General features: G+C 42.8%; 1 protein-coding gene across 6 annotated transcripts in view; it reads right to left on the minus strand.

Moving 5' to 3' along the window:
- Positions 1 to 23,697, minus strand: part of GRIP2 (glutamate receptor interacting protein 2) — a 390,988-nt gene that overhangs the window by 143,655 nt on the left and 223,636 nt on the right. Inside the window, exon 1 of one of the 6 annotated variants that reach the window (XM_083723313.1) lies at positions 11,589 to 11,817. The exons of the other annotated variants lie outside the window; for them this stretch is intronic. Coding sequence (XP_083579439.1) covers positions 11,589 to 11,667 — 79 coding nt within the window. The 5' untranslated portion in view covers positions 11,668 to 11,817. Of the gene's footprint in view, positions 1 to 11,588; positions 11,818 to 23,697 lie in introns of those variants that run through there. 6 annotated transcript variants of the gene reach the window in all.

The raw sequence follows: 23,697 nt of genomic DNA on the forward strand, positions 1-23,697 counted from the left end.
AGACCCATTTTCCCCTTCCCTTCTATAAGAGATGTTATTTCTCATGGGAGAAATTGAGGGTTAGAGGAAAATGTCTCAAAGTTCCCTTCACAGATGGATGCCATCTAGTGAAGTGGGGAAGGAGCATCCTGAAGAATTTGAGAAGATGAGTACTATCTGCAAATTTGTGTACGAAGTAACTAGTGGTCTTAGCCAACTTCCACTTTTGAATCATTTTCTGTAATATAAGGCAAGAATCAATCGGAAACTGGAGTTTAAAAGTGAATGAGTTCCAGAATAGAGGCTCTCCGCACACCTGTCTCAGTCATTATCTTTACTGTTAATAATCCTTTACATCTTCACACTATTAACACATTTGTCCGAAATCCTTCAAACTGGGCTCAAGCTGTTACAGTTCAGTCTGAATCTATAAAAAAGGGTGACCAGTTCTCTCATAAAGATTTGGTATCATTAATAAGGCTCAGTTCCTGATATCTTAATTGTCTCTTGAGCTCACAATCCTAAGGCGGCTCAGAAATAATATGGTCTGCAGCTTCCCCCCCATGAACTTTAGCAATTTATCATGGTATAGTTAAAAGGCCTAACAGATAGGCTGGGACTTTGTAGAATCTTTACCCAGAAAGGTACACATTTTTTATCATTCTGTTCGGGGTTGGAGGGCATTGTTGTGTAACTTGAATGTAAGTTAGGTAAAGAGGGGTCTGTGTTAGCCAATTAACCAATTTGATAAATAAGTTTGAATACCCCTGCAGCTTATAAAAAAAAAAGACAAAAAGGAGTGTGTGGCTTTTGCCCTCCTAGGTGGGTCATAAGGAAAGGGTTAAATGAGGATGAAGTGATTGGCCAGTGGGAACCCAAGGGGAGGAGTTAGAGTTGGAGTTGTTTGGAAGTCAGTTGGGAGTTGGAGAAGGAAGAGGGAGGATAAGTCTGTGGGTTGGTCTAGTAGTTTTAATGTGAGAGAGTGAGAGGAACTGTTAGGTGGAGTCAGATAGATAGTTGGGATAATCAGTTTGAAGTTGTTAGGAACGTATAGGTCAGTAAAGAAACTAAGATTAAGAAACTGTCAAGAAAAATTAACTGAAACCATAAACTTGTTCATGCTTATAAAATAAACTTGATTATTTGTTAATGTTAACAACTGTCTGGACTCCGTGTGTACCCGAGAGAAACGGTGGCAGTGAGGAGGCAATCACAGTGGTGGCACAGGGATCAATAGACCGTCAAACGTCCGGGGACCCTGTGTGATGGCCACAGACTGTCATATTTATCTCAGCCATAAAGACATTCCTACCCTGCACATTAGCTAGAACCATGCCCATAATGGTTTATAAAAATCAGTAGCAAAATGGCCCTCTCAATGATTCTATCTGGGAGAGCAAACCCTCCCCTCCCCACCCCCAAAATGGTAAAAGATCAGGACCAGGAAGACAGTTTTTCCTCTTAGACAGCTGACCTGCGGAAGAGAAAGTTGATGGAATTGTCCTCCTCCCTCACCTGTGTCAGTGGTGATTCTGGCTACATTGTCCCTCAGCAAATGGCAAAATATGCCCAGAAGCTCTCTCTCTCCCCACCCCCAAATATTTAGGTGTAGAGCAGTGACAATGTTCAGGTCAAGAGCACAAGCCTACTACTGCCTGCCATACATTTATTTTCCAGAGCCATTTCCCTCTTCCCTTCTATAACGTATGTTATTTCTCATGGGAGGAATTGTGGGATAGAGGAAAATCTCTCAAAATTCTCTTCACAGATGGATGCTATCTAGTCAAGTGGGGAAAGAGCATCCTGAAGAAGTAAGCTGTGTACCATTTGCAGGTTTCTCCTCCAACCAACCTCCCCACAAAACAATGAAAGAAGATGACTTGCATTCATTCATTCATATCCCTAGCCAAAATGTTATTCCCAAATAAATCTCTGATCTGGTAGCCTATGATAGAAAGTGATTCTCAATTCTTCCCTCGTGTTTTTCTTTCATTGCAGTACTTCATGCACCACTAGGGAGCAGCATATGCCTTCAGCTGGGAAAGAAGTAGTCTACTCTACTGAGTACTTATTAAAATGGCTAATGTTATTATACTGGAGATTAGATTTATTCTAGTTTTTAAACCCACACACAGACACGCAGCAGTCTCATTTAGCCTTGGTAAAGAAAGAGGAACTCCTGATGAGCAAGAGGGAGCCGAAGAGCCTTTGGGTATGCATTATACGCATGAAATGAGGTGAAAATGAATGTGACCTGAGCAGCCATCTTGTACGAGCTCAAATAGGTCACTGGGTAAAATGTTAAGTTCAAGAAAGAAAACCAAGCAAAAGGAATAATGAGCGCTAATTTCTCCTAACGTACACATATTTGAAAAGCAATTTCCCCTAATATAATGCATGCTTGTATGTTATTTTAACTAATATATACATTTTTATTAACACCTTATCCTAGCATATGGATTTCTGTACTCATTACTCGGCTGGAGAACAGCATTGTGAAAATTCAGGCAAGTGTCAATTTCCAAGCATGAATGTTTCAGTTTGTGTAGTCTTCCCCGAAAGTGTAAATTCTGTAAGTTCACCTTCAAATGAGAACCAAATCAATTTTCTCCAACATCCTAGTTGCAAGTTGCTTGTACCATGAGTTTAACAACCACCATAGGCCATCTCATCTGCCGTTTCCAAACCAAAATTTATTTTGACAAATGCTCATCTGCATTCAGATCCTGAAACGTAAATCTCCCTTTAACTGCTATGAGCATGGTAAGGTGATTGAACAGAAGTAGGGCTGGGTAGCCTGAAGGAAAATTAGTTACCTCATAGCCAAGCATCCTATGAAACTCAGTGGCAAAAATGATTCATACATTGAATCTGGTTGCTCCATTCTGATCAAGCATCGGGTGTCTGTTTACGTCTGAGTTGGACACGCATTGCCATTTTTTTATTCAGCATATGGAGGAATTAAACTCCATGCTGCACTACATTTCTGCATCAAAGAGGCAGGCTGGTCAAGCACATATTTAAGTTATCATTTTAAAATTCCACTTTTAGTTTAGCCGCTATTTCCAGAGTGCCCGTGGGGATTTTTCAGGATCCACACCTCCTTTGCACAACCTTCCCTAGGAAGCAGCCCTGATGCCTCCCATTCCTTTCCAGGATTTCCCAACTCCGCTAAGTAGTAGATTAGGGCAGCAGACTGCACACATGTGTTGCATTCCCCAGCTCACACCGAGAGCTGCATGTGCCCAATATAGGCACCACTCAGGGGTGTCTTACCCACAGAGGCTAGTGGCGCCAGGGAAGAGGCGGAGGCTGGACGTGGTGCCTCCCGGCATCAGCTCGCCGCCCTTGCCCTTCTCCGCCATGCCGCACCAAAGCAGCACCATGCCCAGAGCCACCGCCTGCCGTGGCTACCATGGCACGAAGCAGCCAGCTGAGCCGGGAGCCGCCGCGTCCAGGCTCTGCCTCTGCCCCTTCCCTGCCGGAGATGCCCTCCAGCTGCTCCCCGCCTCATCCAGCCCCACAAAGCTGGGTGCGTCATCAGCGCTGTCCTCCCTAAAAATGTTTGACAACTCTGGGAAACGGGGGGGGGGGGGCGCCGCCGGAGGGATCTTTGCACCACAGCACCAGATATGCTTAAGACAGCCCTGGCACCACTTCCCGTGCTACTGTCTCCATTAGGGATTGCATTTTCTGAAAGCTCCGATGTCAAGCTTATCCACATGGATTTTGTTTTTATTCCTTAATCCCGATGAGAGGAGGGTTAAGATTTTCCCAGTTCCACTAACAAGTCAGCCGTGTATTATACACAATATATACATGCATATTTCAGGGGTCCTAAAGGAACTGGCACAAAGACAGATACAAACAGTGCATATGACTGAATTAAAACTATTACAAATCAATGCTTATAAAATTGTGCTGCAGAAATGGAACACAGCATGGAGTTTGATACTTCCGTGTGCTTAACATACGTAAGACGGGAATGCATGAACAGCTCTGACATAAGCAGGCACTTGATGCAGGAGGCGGTCTGATTCTTGATCAAAACGACCAAAGTTCATGTATAAATCCTTTTCAAAACACCACTAATCTCATGTTATGCTTCAGAATGTGTGCATAGCGGCACAAGGCATTTTCTTCCAAGTTGTTTCTGGGCAGAAAATAATCTATCCCGCAACCAGCAAGATTATATCCAGAAAATGTCAAGAGTGTAGTTTTCCTACCTCAAACTTAAATGCAGCATCACTCTCCCACTGAAAATAAGCGAGACTTGAAGAGTGCTGAACTATCTGGATTTTGTCCTTACTCCCATTTCTCTACATGGTGTTTATATCCATATATAATAAAGATTATTTTGGGGAAAATAAGTAGCTGTCATTTCTTCACCTTATTTTTTTTTAGCCATTTTGTTTTACACCTTTTGGCTACTCAAAAAGGCAATTGAGTACCTTCTATTCACAAAGTACAATAAGAAATCTTCAGTTCCAAACACACACTCTTCATCCCAAGCATCAGTTCGCCATTACACACAATGTTTATAGCCTCCCTCACTGCTCCTGCAAAACCATCATTATGGTTGTCTCGCCAGACTGGTTGACTCAACAGACTTGGACTGTCTCACCAGAGTGGTGCATGCTCTGGTTATCTCCCGCTTGGACTACTGCAATGCACTCTACGTGGGGCTACCTTTGAAGGTGACCCGGAAACTACAACTAATCCAGAATGCGGCAGCTAGACTGGTGACTAGGAGCGGCCGCCGAGACCATATAACACCGGTCTTGAAAGACCTACATTGGCTCCCAGTATGTTTCCGAGCACAATTCAAAGTGTTGGTGCTGACCTTTAAAGCCCTAAACGGCCTCGGTCCAGTATACCTGAAGGAGCGTCTCCACCCCCATCATTCTGCCCGGACGCTGAGGTCCAGCGCCGAGGGCCTTCTGGCGGTTCCCTCATTGCGAGAAGCAAAGCTACAGGGAACCAGGCAGAGGGCCTTCTCGGTAGTGGCGCCCGCCCTGTGGAACGCCCTTCCAGCAGATGTCAAAGCGATAAACAACTACCTGACATTCAGAAGACATCTTAAGGCAGCCCTGTTCAGGGAAGTTTTTAACGTGTGATATTTTACTGTATTTTTGGTTTTCATGGAAGTCGCCCAGAGTGGCTGGGGAGGCCCAGCCAGATGGACGGGGTATAAATAATAAATTATTATTAATTATTATTATTATTATCCAGACCTGTCTTCTTGGGAAGGTGGTCATTGCAATCACACTTCAAAATAATTACTCTTATTCAACTTTTGCATGGCTGATGCCAACAATTTGTAGACACTTAAATACACGCACACTATGGTTTGGCCAGAGAGATATCACAGAATGTTCTGTTGGTTGTGAGAAAACATGAGAATTGAATCTTTGATGTCTGCCCTTAAAATGGAGGTTAGCCACAGCAGTGCACTGGAAACCTCAGGCACACTTTCCAATGTCCTTAGGAAGCACCTTCACCCCAAGATTCATTGAGATACATTTCTCTAGCCTTCTGCAATTGACAAGAGAAAGAAAAGGGCAAGCCATTAATGCATCTCTATTATCCTTGAGAGTTACAGCATGGACACCTTCTGGATATAGTTTATTCTGACTTCTCTCAAGTGGTGCCCAAGACTGATTCACGACACATGCCATGTCGGAATTTGACTAGAGAGCCCCGGGATTCACATATGACATTATTGCAATCTAATTTGTAGCTACCTGGGAGTATATACCATAAGTACTACTGACCTATGTAGGAAAGCCATCACAGGAAAGAAGCATCCAGCCCCTGCTTGATCGTTTGTCTTATTCTCCAGTTTCCTCAGTGCTAACCGGTCACAATAATAGTAAAACTTGAAAGCCTTGTTACCATCTCAATCACTTGGTAAAGCAAGTACACTGGGGCTCCAGTAGATGATATGATTACTGCTGCTGTGGGGTGGGGGGAGGAAGAGTCCTCAAGCTACACTGTCCCCCACTTCTGGTCCACTGCATTGTTGTAGGACAGTTTTCCTCTTTTAAAAATAGATGTCCAAGACCATTAAATATAAAAGTAACTACATAAATTAGCACTGTCTCAGGCCTGTCAAACTCAATAACTCTTGACAAACATAGCTTTCCATCTAATTAATTTTGCCAGGAAAAAGGAAGAAATTAGGACTGCAAAAAGCCATTGGAGATTTAAACGCAGCTTCTCCCTCTTTTCTCTCTGGCTATGGAATTTTCTCCCACCCGTAAGGCATCCTTTGTCTTCCAACATCAACAATCACTTTGTAGTATTATCAGATTAAGTCAGAAGCAGAGGGTTCCCTCCATTAGACAATAACACCCCACACACTCTCTCTCACATACACACCTTGCCCAACAACTCAAAAGATGGCAACTAGATTCTCCATTAATTTAGAATGAAATAATTTAGGGTAGCTGAAGAGCTACCCTAAATGGAAAAGCATACCATAAAAATATAATGGATGGAAAACTAGGGACATTGATTTTAAAATCAATCTTCTCAAATCAAGGATTATTGTCTGTTGTAGTCATTCACTTTGAGGTAGCCTGTTCTGCTTTGTTTTGTTTTGTTTTTGTTTTTTAAAAAAACACAGTAAGGCGTTTATCCTACAGCCTTAACAATTCACAACATAAGCCTCACAACCATGTGAAATAGCAGTTGTGCATTCATATATGTGCATTAAACAATACACCCTCACCTACTGCCTACGACCAGAGAGATAACTTCTAAAGGTCCTGAAGATGGTGCTGACTGAATGTTGGCAGACAGACAAAACATTTCAAATGGAGAAGTCCAGGATGCTTCTTTTGCTGTTGGAGCAGAATTCCCAACCTACCTCCTTGGGTGAAAAGACACTCATGACCGACAGCTGACAAAGGAATTGCTGGCATCCGTTTGTCCCAGGAGACAATAGTTTGTGTGTGTGTGTGTGTGTGTGGATAAAAAGAGCCAGGGTTGCCTCAAGATGTCGTTGGACTCCCAGCTTCCAGCCCCAGGAGGCATATTAGCCAGGCTGTATGCATAGGTGCCTGCAACAGTTTTCATGATCCCAATGACTCTTTCCAGCTGTCGTGATCACAGGAAATAGGTCTGGCTGTATCTGTGTACAGAAGGAGTCAGATTATCACTTCCCCCATGAGATCACAGGTGTGTGCAAATAGCCAAAGGAGGGCTGCAGCTGCTTGCTACGTAGAGAAACTGTTTGAACAAGCCCTTATTACTGATGTGAGCAAAACCCGAAGCCTCATTTGTGCCACGTTAATTGCCTGAAGAAGTCTCCACATGCTCACAGGACAGCAGGGCTGTACCCCAAGTCCGCCACTGAGGTCACCAGGGTCTCTGCCATGCTCCCTGATGCCAACACACTGAGCTCTATTTATATAGGCTTCTACGGCTCATGAACTCTAAGCGCATGGGATTCCCACTGGGATATGGCTATGCCCAACATGTGGAAGAGTGTGTGGGGCTTGCTGCATGACTAGTGCATCACTGCCCCATAGTCATGTGGAAATGCCTCATGTGATTGATGTGTGAAAGGGGCTTTATTAACCCAAGCGTTCTTAATGGTAGAACTTGAGCCATTGAGAAGTACCTTCCCATACGCAGTAGCTTACTTCCTTACCATATTGCTTGAGCCCCTTTACCAAACCACTTACAATTTCACAGTATTTTTTAATAGCTGAACCAAGAGGGTGCTATCGTTTACTTTATATATTTGCAAGGGATATAAGCCACTTGTTTGTCATCTCATTATTATTTGAAAAGACGGCCTTTACAACCACTACAGGGAACAGGCCAGCAATAGACTGGATGCTTTGGGACCGCAGATACTTAACAGGAATGTCCTTTATTCCTTTCCAGTTAAAGTCACATCTCCCTTAAAACTCATCAAAGCACTATTTAATGTCAGCCTAAGGCACAGAGATCCATTAATACATCCATCTCAATACTATAGTTACAATTAAGGTGTAAAGGGTGCGTGTCAAATTTGGTGTCACCCCGATGAAATTCAAGTAGATTCTCTTCTAAGTCACAGCTCTGTAAAGAGCTCCAGTTGATTCAAAATACTTCATCAGCTTTATTTGGGCTCCTTTGCAGTGCATTTAGAGACCTAGCATGCAAGAAGACATTCATCCTAGTAATGGACTTATTTAGCAAGTAGAGTCAATGTTTCACATAACTCTGAAAATCCACCTTCCTACCGTTCTGCCATTAGGCAAGGAAGCTCTTTCTCAGCTCCTGCGCTGCCACCCCCAGCCAAATGAACACATTTCTATGATTTCTACAACATGCATGCAAAGAACTTACACTGTATGGGGTGCCACAAAATGAAAAAGTATTTCAAGGGTTATCAGTGCTATTAGAAGGCCTCCCATCCCAACTAAAGTTCAATATTTCAACAGCAAACTTTAGTTTGGCACAAGAGTTCATGGCAAAAGCTTTCTTATCCGCATGCTTCATAATGGGACCAATGAGAATATCTTAAGTTTCATGTACATCTTCAGGCAAATATATTGGTCTCGGTGAATTTGCTACAGGATGCAAGGGCAGCCTTGTCTCACACTATTCTCATCCTGCTGAAGGAGCCAAGTTGTCCAGGAGGAGAAACTACCATCAGTTCGCCGTACTAGACACAAGAAGACTGCCTACAGGACTGCTCGGCATAGGTTCACTCCTTGCTCCTATGCTGTTCAGTGTGGGATTGACTAATTTCCAGATAGAGCCAATGCTGGCAGGGATTCAACTAGAATCATAGAAGAATCAGTCTCTTCAACCTCTTGCTCTAAAAAGCAAGACAGTTCTTCCTTCCTTCCAAGTAACAGAATGAAGGAGCTCCGTACTCCATAAACAAGCACAAGAAACAAGTTAGTTTAAAAACAAGTCAACTTCAAACCATATATTAACGTCATGTTTAGATATAATCGTAGAACTGTACAGTTCAATGGAACCATGAGGGTTACCTAGTTAATCCCCTGTGTTGCAGAAATCTTTTGCCCAATGTGGAATAGCCTAAGATTAAGAGTGTCATGCTCTACCAACTGAGCTATCTCTACTCCGTAGTTAGTGTCCTAGACCTAGTTTAGTTTTATGTGAATGAGCCTCAACATCCTCTTGGCCTTCCCCATCCCCTACAACCAACTTCAAACCCTTCATTAATACAGCTTGCTTGTTGAAACCAACCATAGTTAATGTTAAGCTACACTCTCCAAACACAACCAGGAATAAAGCCTTTTGTTCTATTTCCTGGCATTACGAAGCAGAAGCAGCAAGACCCCTTCGCCTTGTTGAAGTTAATTAGTTGCTTAGCCAGGGCATGCAAACCATTAATCGTAGGTGGATAGCTTGTCACCCTGCAACACAGAGGGCAATGTGGATGGGGGTGAAATTGGTGCATTCATGCATGTTTTTTCCTCCTTGTACATTTACCTAATCCCTGTTCAGAACGCCTGGATATGGCTGAAACGCTGTTGCCTCAAGGCAGACCAAGTTGCAGCATGGCTCCTCAAACACATCATCCTCTGCTCTCCTACCAACACATGAACTGTACATTTTATCTCTTTCCATATGAAGAACAATTTGTGTCATGCAGCCTCAAGACCTTTGCACACAGCCTGATGTTCCTGTCTGTAGTTTTTACAAAGCCACTGCTCTACACCTCCCTGGGAGAGTCAGTGCTGCTACTAGGAAAATGAGAGACAAGAGCGTCTTAGAACTCTGAAGAAAGGCTGTATTATTTAGGCAGTAAATTCTGAGAAAGTTATGGAGCACATTAACACATAATTATGCAAGTCACTCCAATGATTGGATAGTCAAGTGACAGGTGTAATAATTCTTAACCTCTAGAAAGAAGAGCAACCCTTCATTTTTATGGGGGAATTGATGGATTGCTTACCACTCAGATATTCTCATGAACAGAAAATAAAAGAGTATCCCTTTTTAAAAAGGCATCACAGGCATTTCCAGCACAGAAAAACCCCACCATTATTTTGTTTTAGAGAAGGTTCACTAACCCTGCCTCTATGTTGAATACATCCATAATTTGTGCCATAAAATACACACAATCACGGCAGTCAAAGTAATGGCAGTTGCAAGAAAAAGTTTCTGATCTTGCTTTGGTGCTTGAAGAGTAGTCAGATATACAAAAGGTAAGGAAATTATGCGTTCCCCATCTCTGGTTCTGCATGCCAAGAAAACCCTCATCTGCTTAGTTTATAAACACCAGACTTTTCCTAAAGGTGCAGGGGCAGTTCAAAGACCTTAAAAAGGAAGAAAAGGTAAAGCAGAGGCAGGCAAGTACAACCTGTTTGCAAGTATTTCTTGTTTCAAACAAATAATGACATTTTTCTCTTGTGTCCAGTCCTATATATCCCTCCCCGATTACCGTCTTCATCACCATAAGCTTGAAATAGTTTCTAGATAACAGGTATTGGCTGCAGATCACAAGCACTATTACTCTAGATCTCATTGAGATTGATGGGACTAAATATGGGTTGCAAAACCGTACACTTTGGCTGCAATCTTGAAGCATACCAGAATAGTCTCTCACCAGTTTTAAAATCATTACTTCTGAGTAAACTGTTTAAGGGTTAGACTTACCATGTAGTTTTATGCATGCCCAAATAATTTTTCTTTTCCACAACCTCTCTCTCTCTCTCCACACACAAAACTAACCCTCGTATGTATGTCTGGTTCAGTTCAATAGGTATGTGGGCTTTAATTGTAGCTTTAAGCATTTTAGGCAGAGTAACACCCACTAACAATGACAAGCCTGCATTAGAGTCCCTATGTACCAACTAGAAGCAGACACTTATTTACCAGGGAAACCATTTAGGGAGGGTAGGAGACATTTGCCCCCCACTCACTGTTCTTAAGACCATGCACAGTTATTTCTCATTTTCACTTTATACCTCAAACTAAGTACTATTAATACACACTGCAATGTTTCAATTTTAAAAATCCAGCAGGAAGTCTTTTAATATAGCTTCTCCACTTTTGACTAGAACCTGAAGAACCACCCCTTTCCTCGTTAATAAGCTACCATTTTTACAAGACAACCAGCTTTCAAATTTTTCATACTAGCCCAATACACAGAAACATTCATGTGTTCAGCCATGAAATACATAAAGAGGAGATTGTCAAGAGGAAAAAAACCTCATTACACTGATATAGCAAATTCTCCCCCTTCCTCCCCTACCCGTACAGCTAATTATCTCATTAGAGATGCAAAAAAGTCACAGAGAAATTCAGGTAGTTTTTCCATCTACAACCATTAGGAGCCCACCAGATGTCTACAGTGATGAAAGAACAGGACCCCCATGCTTGTTCATACAGCCTCAATGAGCTCAAATGACATGCTAATTTGCCATGCTCATCAACAAAATATAAGCACCCTTGGTTTATCAATACCTCAGGAGTGTATTATCGTATTACATACAGCTCTCCAGTATGAGGTTTCGGCACATTTTAAAAGGAAGTCTCAGGCAAAACACTGAGCAGCTCATCCCATCCCTTCATTACAAAGGTGATTAAGCCACCAGAACAAAAAGAAAAGGGCCCGTCACAAGTGCAAATACCTCTGAGTGCCCTCCACCGGAGGAAGGTCTGCAAGAAGTGCATGCTCTTTTTTTTCAGCCCCAGGGGAGGAAGCAACATCAGTCTGACCAGGCACGTTCCACCTTCACAGGACTTGGGTTACTTCAGCATCTCCCCACGCCCAAGCTCAGGGCAGCCCCTCAGATTAGTAGGTCCAGCTCTACTGAAGTGCAACCTGGTCCAATCAGCTAATCACCCATGTAAAGGACTAGCGCTCTCCCTTCCTCACTCCAACTCCCCAAACAAGCAATTAGCATGAATAATTACAGTTCTGATTATAATACCCAACCAAGTTTGAGCAAGAAGGGGTGGGGTGGGGGAACTATAATTAACTCTTTCTCAGAGATCAGTTAAGCAGATTGTGAAATATCACAGGTCAGCTTAGCTACTGCTGGGGAGAGCGCTCTAATGCCAAGACAAATAGGTGTGAGGGAGACAAAGGCAAGACTAATATGCAGAGCTTCATGTATTAATTACCAAAGGCTGGTTCATTAGACTTGGGGAAAGGAGAAAATAGCTTAGGGGGTCCATTGTGCAAAACATTTACCACACAGCGCATTACAAAGCAACGTATTTATATGAAGGTAAGTCACAGTGCTGCACTTCAAACAACAAATTCATACGCTTTTAAAATAAATAAATAAATAAATAAATAAATAAATAAATAAATAAATAAATAAATAAAGGGGGTTTAATAGGATTTGCTTTGCCCTCAGTGGTTCTGGCATGTTGAACTGAAGCACACTTGCAAATGGTTCATTACACGTCCAGGTTACAGGACTTTGACACAAGTCTCAGCACAAGCATTGTCACTTCTCCAAACGTTTATAACCACTAAATTTAATGGGCGATACAGCATTGGAGGGTAATGAGATTTATGGGGATCATACACATAACTGGTACAGTGTAGAGGGTCTGGGTTAGCAGAGGCACAGGTAGGCTGAGACTAGGTAGCCTACAAAAGACCATGCTAGCAAGGAAAGATTTAAAAAGCCAAGAGACTATCTCCATCCTCCTCACTGACAGCCAACAGCAAACAACAAAGATGACCCCACAACCCACTTTCTAGATATACAAACATACTGCAATACATACGCATGTATTTCAACTCTACAGCACTCCATACTCCAACCCACAGCAACTTTGGGATAGCCATAGGAAAATGGAGACCTTCCATAGCATTATTTGATCTACATTTTAAAAAGGGGTTACTAGCGTAGGGTAGAGCTAGATAATGACTCCTCAGCTTTATAGTTGGGAGAAGAAGATGGAATTTAAGCAGGTGCTGCTCATCAGGCAAGGGTGAAGAGAATTGCTGCTGATGAAATTGCTTTCTCTATGCACTTATTTAAAGATACAAGAACTCTTTAACATCTGGAATGTGACTAAGTAGTACCCCTGTCCATTCTCTAGTTAACTTTGCTGTAGAATTAAGTATTGTTTTTATGCGTCTACAGAATGTTGTTGTTTAGTCATTTAGTCGTGTCCGACTCTTCGTGACCCCATGGACAAGAGCATGCCAGGCACTCCTGTCTTCCACTGCCTCCCGTAGTTTGGTCAGACTCATGTTTGTAGCTTCGAGAACACCGTCCAACCATCTCATCCTCTGTCGTCCCCTTCTCCTTGTGCCCTCCATTTTTCCCAACATCAGGGTCTTTTCCAGGGAGTCTTCTCTTCTCATGAGGTGGCCAAAGTATTGGAGCCTCAGCTTCATGATCTGTCCTTCCAGTGAGCACTCAGGGCTGATTTCCTTAAGAATGGATGTGTTTGATGTTCTTGCAGTCCATGGGACTCTCAAGAGTCTCCTCCAGCACCATAATTCAAAAGTCTACAGAATACTGTAGTACATTATTGTAGTCATCTCAAAGGCTGAAGGTTATAGGACTGTTCTGGAATGAATGACCAAAGGTCTCAATCCAAATGATTACCCATGGGTATGTTTTCCTCAAATTTAATTTTGAGGAAATTTATTTGGGTTCATATTTGTTGTTGCTGTTTTGGAATATAGAACTATTTTAATATTACTATAATGTTTCATTTAAAACACATGTGTACTGGAGTTTGCTGACCTAACACATCTGATTACCTGAAGTCATATATTTTTGGACCCTCTCCCCATCATTAGCAGATTTTTATTTTATTTTATTTTTTTTAAAAAACCTCTGCTGAATTTTTTATAAGTCCCCAAGCATTAAAACATTAATTTTTATGCAGCAAAGTCTTTCAGCACAACTCTAATTTTATTTATGAAGCCAAGGTACTCAGGGCAATCATACAACATAATAAAGCAAATTAAAATGCAATAAAATATTTAGACACTAATGTGAGCAATTTCAAATTTCTCTAAGTAGGTCTTCAGAATGCTGTTGTACAGAACTGGCATTTTAAACCTCACCCTCACTTAAGAGTTTTGTCATTTTGCTGTAAATAGATATATTCAGTGCCATGAAATCAACAAGCAGCTGGGGTTATAGATTCATTTCTACAAAGGCCTATCCATACATTTAAAGGCCTATCCATACATTTCACTTGTCCTGGTTATAACAGTGCTATTGTTACAACCATGGTAGGAATCTCCGACATTTTGGAAATAATACCCTAGGCCCTGGTTCAACTCAGTTTTGGCACATGTGGTAGCCTAGGATGGAGGCAGAATCTGCCAAGCCATAATTCGGAAGTGAATGCAACTGATTTAATCTGCCCAGAGCAGGCATAGGCAAACTTGGCCCTCCAGATGTTTTGAGACTACAACTCCCATCATCCCTGACCACTGGTCCTGTTACCTAGGGATGATGGGAGTTGTAGTCCCAAAACATCTGGAGGGCCGAGTTTGCCTATGCCTGGCCCAGAGCAATGTGAGGATTGGAGCAGAGGGGCAGTTTGGAACATGCACACTGAAGTATCCCCAAATCTTACAGATTTGCATACAAGGTGATCTGAGGGTTGTCTGTCTTTTCTTTTTGTTTGAAAAGCACATTCAGCCTGTATACAATGACAAGGTGAAACAGATGTTTTCTGCTGCCATGTGTGCTGAAATCCTTGCATCAGGTTTTCCTGCGAATGACAAATCTTGCTGGCGTTTCCTCGCTCTCAAGTGTGAATCCTATGCACATTTTACATTTCAATTTCCTCCTCAAGACTCAGGACCACCCCGTAAGCACACACAACTAGTACCAACTTGTAAGGTTTTGGTTTGTTTTTAAAGTGTACATTTAAAAAAACAAACAAACAACGGTGTGGATTTTTAAGGATTCATACAGATTTCTTCTAAAAGCCCTGCATGGAACTAGGACAAGACAAACCTTAGTGATGTTCTGGCATGGCACAAATTTTGTCCTTGGAGCCATCCCCCAAGTAGTAACAGCAGTAATAATTAGGATGACCAGATGCAAATCAGGAGGTAACAATCAGGCCTCTGGTTCAGTCACTGACATCCCTAGGTAGGGCTGGGAGAAGCCCTGTCCGAACATATGAAAAGACACTACCAGTCAATGTAGACCAGGTGTGGGGAACCTTTGGCTCTCTGGATGTTGCTGAACTGCAAATCCCATCACCCCTTGCCATTAGCCATGTTTCCTATGTGGTGGTGGCCCAAAGGGCCACAATAAATATGATAATGTGAACCCCTATAAATCCTTGAGTGTGCTTCTAATAGAGAAGTTATGGTAACCTGTTGCTTTATGAAACTGATGATTTTGCAAGTTGCTGGGGCCCCCCACACACTGGCGCAGAAGTACAGCTAATATGTGAATCACAAAGATACAGTTTATAAGCTAGAACATAAGTTGTTACATGGTGCAAATGGCTATGGCTAACACAGGTTCCCAACATGCATACTAATACATTGTAACAGAAATTAGAACTTTAACAGAAAGCGGTGGGAATCAGAACTGAATCAGCAGAAATGGCTAACGCTTATTGTGCATGTGTATTAAACATGAAATGAGGTAATGATGTATATGATTGGTGGAAATTGAAATGCTTTGTTTGAAATTTATAAATGCTGGGACCACCGAGTGGGCTTGCAGTTTTGCGAAACAATTCAACTGTAACCTATTGCCTAGCAATAAACAACAATGGACTCCTAACTCCTCTTGTCTCTGAGTTTTATTGGTGTAAACTCAGAAGATAAGCCATTTTTGGCTTACAACAGCTGGGGCTGATGGTTGTTGCAGTTCAGCAAATGCCCTCCCATGTCCAGAGCACCACTCTTGTGTGCAGAAGGAACAGTGAGCAATGGTGAGAATGGGTGGTAGCAGCCTCAGGGATTTGCAGCTGTGTAGCTCCAGCTGCCCAGTAGTCTCAGCCCTGCTCTGGGAAGAGAAGTGTTAGGCTAGGCAGCTGTAGCCCCCATCTAAGCATCAGGTCCTAAAATAAATTGGTGGAGGCATCAGCTGCAGCGAGCCCTTTGGCTCCCCTGCATTTCCCCCCACAGTGCCTGTTCTGCAAAACAGGAAGTTCAAGCTTTCTTCCACACAAGATGCAAACAGTTACGCGATTCCTTCACATTTGCTTGCCCAACAGCAGTAATGGCTGCCAAATTTTCTACTGGCCCTCAGGGCCTGCTCGAGACGTTTTCCTGCCTGAGGTGGAGTAGTAAATGTAACCCCCTGCCTATACCCCATCCAAGCTAAGGTGCCCCTCCATCTACTTGGTGGGGGGGGGGAAATACAATAAAAATAAAACACATAGCAATTTCCTGCCATTTCACGATGCCCCAAATCAACGGCCTATTATGGCAGCCTACTCACTCTTTGCCTAACAATAAGGCTGCCCCTGCTGTTGTGTTAAGAGTCCCATCTGGGCCCAGGACAGAGCGACTCATGTCTTCCTTTTTGCACAACCACTTGCTTAACAAGTGCAAAATATTATGAAGTCCAGATTTTTTAAAATAAGGCTTTTATATTTGTTGGAAACATCCCAGAGTGGCCAGAGCACCCCAGTCAGATGGGCAGGGTACAAATAATAAAATTGTTAGTGTTATTATTAGGCTGAATGTGGGCCAGATTTAAGCATCTTCACCCACCCCGAACAGCAAGACCTGGTGCGAACATTGTGATGCAACACATCGTACATCGTCTTGAGGCCTCTCGAGGTTCCATGTCTGCTTTAAGGCCTTGGGAGATAATATTTCACACAGAAGCAGAGTCCTGGAAGTCAGGCAGCGTGCCTACAATGGATCTGACAGGCAAGGGGGAAGAAAAGAAACTCCCCCTCAAACCTAGCCTGAGGGGGAACTTGCTGTGTTCACGGGCTTTCTGACATAGTACAAAGGCCTTTGGGAGAAGCAAGCAGGGGCAAAGCTTTAACAGCCAAGGCCCAAGGCCCCCTGTGGATGCAAGGTCTAATGACTCGATCAAAAGCACAGGGATACTCTATTATTTACAGTGCTTGTTCAGTAGCTAAAGGCTGCAGTAAACACAAAACCTCCAACGTTTCTCTGATGAAAATAGGGACATCCCATTCCACAATGATAATTTTACTATTTATACCCCACACATCTTACTGGGTTGCCCCAGCCACTCTGGGCAGCTTCCAACATATTAAAAAACATAATTAAACATGAAAAACCTTCCCTATACATGATTGCTTTCAGATGGCTCAGAGGTTGGATGACGCCATACCCACAAACATTTCTCCAATGAAAATAAGGACATCCTAAGGAAAAGTGGAGGGACGTGGGTGGTGCTGTGGGTTAAACCACAGAGCCTAAGACTTGCTGATCAGAAGGTCAGCGGTTCAAATCCCTGTGACGGGGTGAGCTCCCATTGATGGGTCCCTGCTCCTGCCAACCTAGCAGTTCGAAAGCACATCAAAGTGCAAGTAGATAAACAGGTACCGCTCTGGCGGTAAGGTAAACGGCGTTTCCGTGTGCTACTCTGGTTCGCCAGAAGCGGCTTAGTCATGCTGGCCACATGACCCAGAAGCTGTACGCCGGCTCCCTCGGCCAGTAAAGTGAGATGAGTGCTGCAACCTCAGAGTCATCCACGACGGACCTAATGGTCAGGGGTCCCTTTACCTTTACCTAAGGAAAAGTGAGATATTCCGGGATCAAATCAGAAACTGAGAAGCCTTCTCTAAATCAGGGACATCTCAGGAAAATAGGGACACTTGGAGGGTCTATAATAATCTCAGAGGTTAGAATTTTGTCCTTGCCTAATTTAGAGAAACCTGCCCAGATACAGACCGACAGAAAACATGAGGAGAGGTGGCGAACCTGTGACCCTCCAGATGTTACTGAACTAGGGCATTCATCACCCCTGAAAACTGGCCATGCTCGTTGGAACTGGACTTCAAAATGTTGGACTTCAAAAACATCTGGAGGGCCACTGGTTCACTACCCCGATGCTAAGGCAATGAAAAGGGAGCTCCCTGGAACCAGGCTAATAGTGATTAAAAAATTAAATGAATTAATGAATGCAGAAAAAATATGCTGGGGAAAACTGGAGATACAGTGCGGTAATGGACTGATAAGAAGGAAAATAAAATAAAAACTGGCTATATTCCCCCCTGTCGTCAGGAATGACTGCACACTTGAGAGTTGTACTGCAGCTCTCAGTCCATATTTGGTGCACATCACAATCTGGATCTGATTGACCCCTCAGGCTGCCTTAGAAAGAGATAAATAGAAAAGCCAGGAAACCGCGGATGCCAAAGTGGTCCCTTTAAAATCCTAATTTCTAAACTCTCTAGTCCACACTGCATTTCAAGATAGCATGAAGTGCTCACAGGAAAACTTAAGAACTGTGAATCTCAGCAGAAATGGGGGCTGATATTATAGCACCAAGGGAGAAGGATTAAATAATTAATTACAATAGCAACCGAGTGTGTTAACAAGCTGGATCAAACTGCATGAAAGATGGTAGAAAAGTTACCTCCCTCTCACTCCTACCTCATCTCCGATATACCGATAAAGCTCATTTATATAATACAGCTTATAGAAATCCAGAGGATAAAGTGAAAACAACAGCAACAACCTATAAACACACAAAGTTGCAAAAACCTCTCTAATTGGACTAGTAAAAATCTTTCCTTTAGTAACTGTATGAAGGGTTAGAGGCAGCAGTGAAGGATGGTGTCGTTTAAGCACAACTTGAGAGCTGATGCCATTTTGCAGGTCGGAGAAAAGGAGACACTGAACCTAGACCTCGTAGTCAGCATACCTCTGATTGGGAAAGGCAGATGGCCAATCCACAATAACATTCTTTAACAGAGAGTTACATACAGAAGTCACTTGTGCATTTTTAGATGTGCGTTATCTCTGAAGCTCACAAGACATCCTGCAAAACTTTCCTAACACTAGGAAGCGGTGAACTATGACTTCAACAAGAAATGTTAAGGACAAATCAGCTCATAGTGGCTCCACCCTGTAACACCCATAACAAGTGATGGGCAAACCCTACACCTGACTGACAGTGCAGCCCAGTTAGGATGCATGGAAAGGCAGTCTGGGAAGCAGACACAAAGCTCTAAAGCTATTTCAGCAAGGAAGAAATGGAAATGCAGTCCTTAGGAGCAGTGGCAGGTGCAGCATAATTGTTAGTCCTGCCCCCACTGCAAGGTGCCGCTTTACTTAAAGGGACCCAGCCTTCCCCAGTTACCTCTTACTGTGGCAGAGCAGGCTGCCTCAGGTCTTTCTGGAACTTCTGCAGTAGAGTCTGAGAAGGGCAGTGCTATATCCATGCCCTTCTCCCTCAGGTTTGGAGTGTTTTTCTCCATCACCCATTGAAGAGGAATCTCATTCATGATCTCTGGCACCACCACCCTAATCTCATTGGGACACCTATTACCAATTTCCCAACTGGAAAATGATTTATCTTTCAGGCAGAATTCTAAATTGTGGCCTAATGTTTTAGTGCATGCATGCTCTAGCAAAGCAGTGCTGGAAGTGTAGTGTGGAGTAGTAAAGAGAAGTGCATTGCTTAAGAAGCTGTGCGACACTCCTGCTCATTATGTGTCGTCCTGAGTCCCATCACCCTGGACCCTGAAATGCAGAAGAAGAGTTTGACACTGGCACTGGTGGTGGTGATCAGACAGCAGACAGCAAGTTGCTAGCTGCTACTGTAGAGAAGGCACGTTTTCCAGTGGCTCTCTTCTTTCACCATCCCAAACATCTTCTTCCCAATGTGGTGGTGGAACCTGATCCTGGTAAAAAAAAACCAGCATGAGTCCCTGGTAGAAGCAAGAATCTCAGGGTAGTTGGCTGGACTTGGTGATTCAAAGACTGGGACTGGGAAAAACGTCTCCAGTTGGCAATGAGGATAATGAGGCTAGACTAAAATGGAGCAATCAGGAAAGGACAGTTTCTCATTGAGTCCAAGCAAAAGACTAAATTAATCACATTCTGAGCATGTGCCAGCGGTGTCTCCTGACCTTACTGGCCTGGTCTGATGAATGGTGACTGCATAGGCAGAAGAGCTCAGAAAGCACCTTGTTATTAATCAAGGACAGAGACAGAATTTCAAGGTAAGAGTACCTAACTTGTACTAAAGGAATATTAGAAGCAACAGACATCTGTGTCAAGAGCCCATTATTTACAAATCATCACCATCTCTACATATAACCCTTCATGAATATGAGAACATTGCACAGGCAGACCTGAGTAGAATCCCAAATGAGAAAGGAAAAAGCTGTTTTCTTTTTTTAAAAAAAGTTTGCCCCCTCCTTTATTTTATCTATGTTACTAACATCCTTCCTAAGTTTAGCATGTGACTGGTAACATACCACTCCTTGTTTAGTACAGGGTACCTCCTCATTTCGAAGACTGGGTATTTCAGTACTTCCAAACCTCTGGTACTATAACCCCTGGATCGTATGCTTTAGCTACTTTACACATGGTTAACGGTCCCCAACACAGGAGCATCACACCCGTGTTTTCAGAGGTTGTGCCGTACTATGTACAGTATGTTGTGATTCTGTAATTGAGAGACAGTAGTTCTATACCCTCCAGGGTGAGAGTCTGCTCTGATTTAAATCTGGGTCCCTCTCAGGTGAAAGAAGGGAGAGGAGTATTAGACTGTCCAGTGGAAGTGGGGCATGAATCCATTATTGCTTCTGGTATTAGGAATATATATAATATGTGTATGCTTTACAGTGAGTGTTTTATGTGGGCTGCACTATTGTTGAGTGTGGTTGGTTGATAGAGGTGATGCTTGAAGTTGGTTGTAGTGGTTGTGTGGAATGGATGATGAATGGGATTGGATAAATGACTGTATACATGCTGTATTGTTTCAATTTTTATATTATATAATACTCCTTTGCAATGCTCTCAGGTTTTATCCATTTTATATTATGTTTATGGATATGGATATTGTTTCTGTATTATGACATGGTGTTATTGTACCTATTGTGTGTATATATACCCATATTTATGTATTATAAACGGCTTCAAGAGCTTTTAGATAGTAAGTGGTATATAAATAGAAATAATAAATAAAATAAGCTGTTTTATATTCTACTGGGCCACTTCTCTCCAGCTTTAATCAAACTGACTCGGTAATAAGCCCACCTGCACAGTTGGTCCTATCTGAGCTTAGAGAACATAGGCAAGCTTCTTGTGAAAAGTTAAGTCAAACAAAAGTTCAAACTTTATGCCAAGCTGATACTTAGGGTTAGGGTACTGAAGGGCCATTCATTTTGATGGCTTGTTTTCATTTCATGGCGGTGATGTGGCCTGCACCACCTTTGAGTTCATCAACCTAAGAGATCAACTTTTTGAGTTTCTATTTATAGTTGAGTTACACTTCTGATGTGAAGTTATCACATCCCACCTTGGGAGGTGCAGCAGCTGGCAAAAGGAAGCAAGACTGCCTCTCTGTGGTAGCCCCTTGTCTTTTGAGTGCCTTTATCCAGTGCACCTATGGCAATGCCATTTAGATGTCACAAAAGACTGTTAATAGCCCCCAGCTTTTTAGTCATGTTTAAATCATTCTTAGATTGTTTCCATTTTAATCACTCAATAGAATGACTGATGCCAGAGTTTTGATAATTATTTAGATATTTTATATTTAAATATTTCATTTTATATTTTTACATATAGTTGAACTGAATATTTGGAATAGAAATCTACTAAGTCAATCAGTAAACGAAGAATATTATTTTTACTCATCATTTTGTGTTGGGGGGGGGGTTGGCAGTTTCATGCCATAAACCTTCACCCTCTCAGATGGACTTGGAAAAAAGTTCTAGTGAAATCAGTAGCGCTAAGTTCCCAGCAAATGTGTTTAGGGTTGTGGTATGTATGCCCAGCTTTCAAGCTGCACTAACATCGTGTTTTGTTTTGATTCTTCTGTACACATCCCCCTTCTCCGAATATTGAAATGAGGTCATGTCCCTTATGGCAAATCATTTACATTGCAAACTCCCCTGCTTCTCTGATTTACTTTCAAGTCCCTCAATCTGTTTGCATAATTGGGGCTTTTGAGAAAAGGAAAGTGTGTGTGTGCCTGTACGTGTGTGCGTGTGCGCACAGGCAGCCCTCCTAAGTTTTCACACAGCTGGCAGTCTGGAAGACTCCAGTACAAGAAGGGTTCAACTGAAGTGGAAATAGTTTCTCTTTGAAAATAGGGAATTAAGCTCCAAAAGAGACTCAGTGCAGCTAAATTAGTCCCCAAAGTGCCAGAGAGGGAGCTGAACACTTCATCCTAAATAACAGCCAAAGGAAATAAAAAAATACGGTAGTAGGTACAGTAAATGTGGTAAATAGTATTTGATGTGTGGATTCTAGGGAATGGGAAAGTAAAAGGCTAGATGTATACGGCTGTCTTCAGGAAGTGAGAAAGGCTTGGGTTAGATGCACTCTTTCCAAACATATTGAGAAATAAAGTGCCTTAATGTCTATGCTAGCAAACGGTAGTCCTACAAGAAGGATCAGCAAATGCATTAAGTTAGTGATTTCCCAATATATGGGGCTTTTTTTTTTCTAGAGGAGGATGTCTATCATCATCACAACAGCCCACAGTTCCATCAATATACATGGCGCTTCAAAAGCTATCTCCTATTAACACATCTGTGTATCAACTTCCTGCACAATTCCTACTGAAATACGACTGTCGAGTCTTCTTTAACGGAGGAGACCTGAGGCTATGAGTCTCTGTACAACACTGATGTATGATCCTCTACAGACTTAAACATTTTTATAGCCCTCAGTCCCTGAGGCTAGCTCTTTCCCCCAGCAAATTGCCCTAAAGGACTTTTGTGCAAGTGAAAGATACAAGACTTGACCAGCCCAATAAGTTGTGACCTAACAATGGACAAGCAAGAATGCCATTCTCTGTGCTCAAGCATTGATTTTCTAAAAAAAAAAAACCACCTGAAACAGCTGGATCTCAATCATGCCAGGGGCAGCTACACTTCCTGCTTTTGATAAAATTTGCACATGCTCACCGAGGGAGGAGTGTCTACAAGGTAAGAAGGAGACAGATTCTCCCCAGAGTCATGGTTCTCACTTACACCAGTTCCTCTCTATCATCAGTGGCGTTGATTGCTCTCAGTGGGGCTACCTCCTGCCACCTCCCCATTTGCTCATTTGCTTGCCACACTCTCTGGGCCCAGTATGGTCACTTCCTAAAGGGAGACGACAAGGACTCTTCCTTGCTGCTCCACTTATTGTGAGGTCTCTCTTGAGATGGTAAGAAAATAGGCTGGGTGAAGGAAACAAACTTTGCTGATATGGACTGTTTGCATGGGCTCTGCTTTTATACACTGTTGCGTATTATATGGGAATGCATATTTTTCTTCTGTGGGTGAGGATTATAGGGTTAACTTTCTGTACCTGTCCTAGGTAAAGGTAAAGGGACCCCTGACCGTTAGGTCCAGTTGCGGACCACTCTGGGGTTGCAGCGCTCATCTAGCTTTACTGGCCGAGGGAGCTGGCGTACATGTCATGTGGCCAGCATGACTAAGCCACTTCTGGCGAACCAGAGCAGCGCACGGAAACACTGTTTACCTTCCTGCTGGAGTGGAATCTATTTATCTACTTGCACTTTGACGTGCTTTCGAACTGCTAGGTTGGCTTGTCCTACTCTGCAGCTAAACTGAGCAGAGAGGACTCCACTGTGTATATGGGAGATGACACATCTCTTTTCTGAA

Source organism: Podarcis gaigeae, assembly GCF_964106915.1.
Source record: "Podarcis gaigeae genome assembly, chromosome: 2".
NCBI lineage: Eukaryota > Metazoa > Chordata > Lepidosauria > Squamata > Lacertidae > Podarcis > Podarcis gaigeae.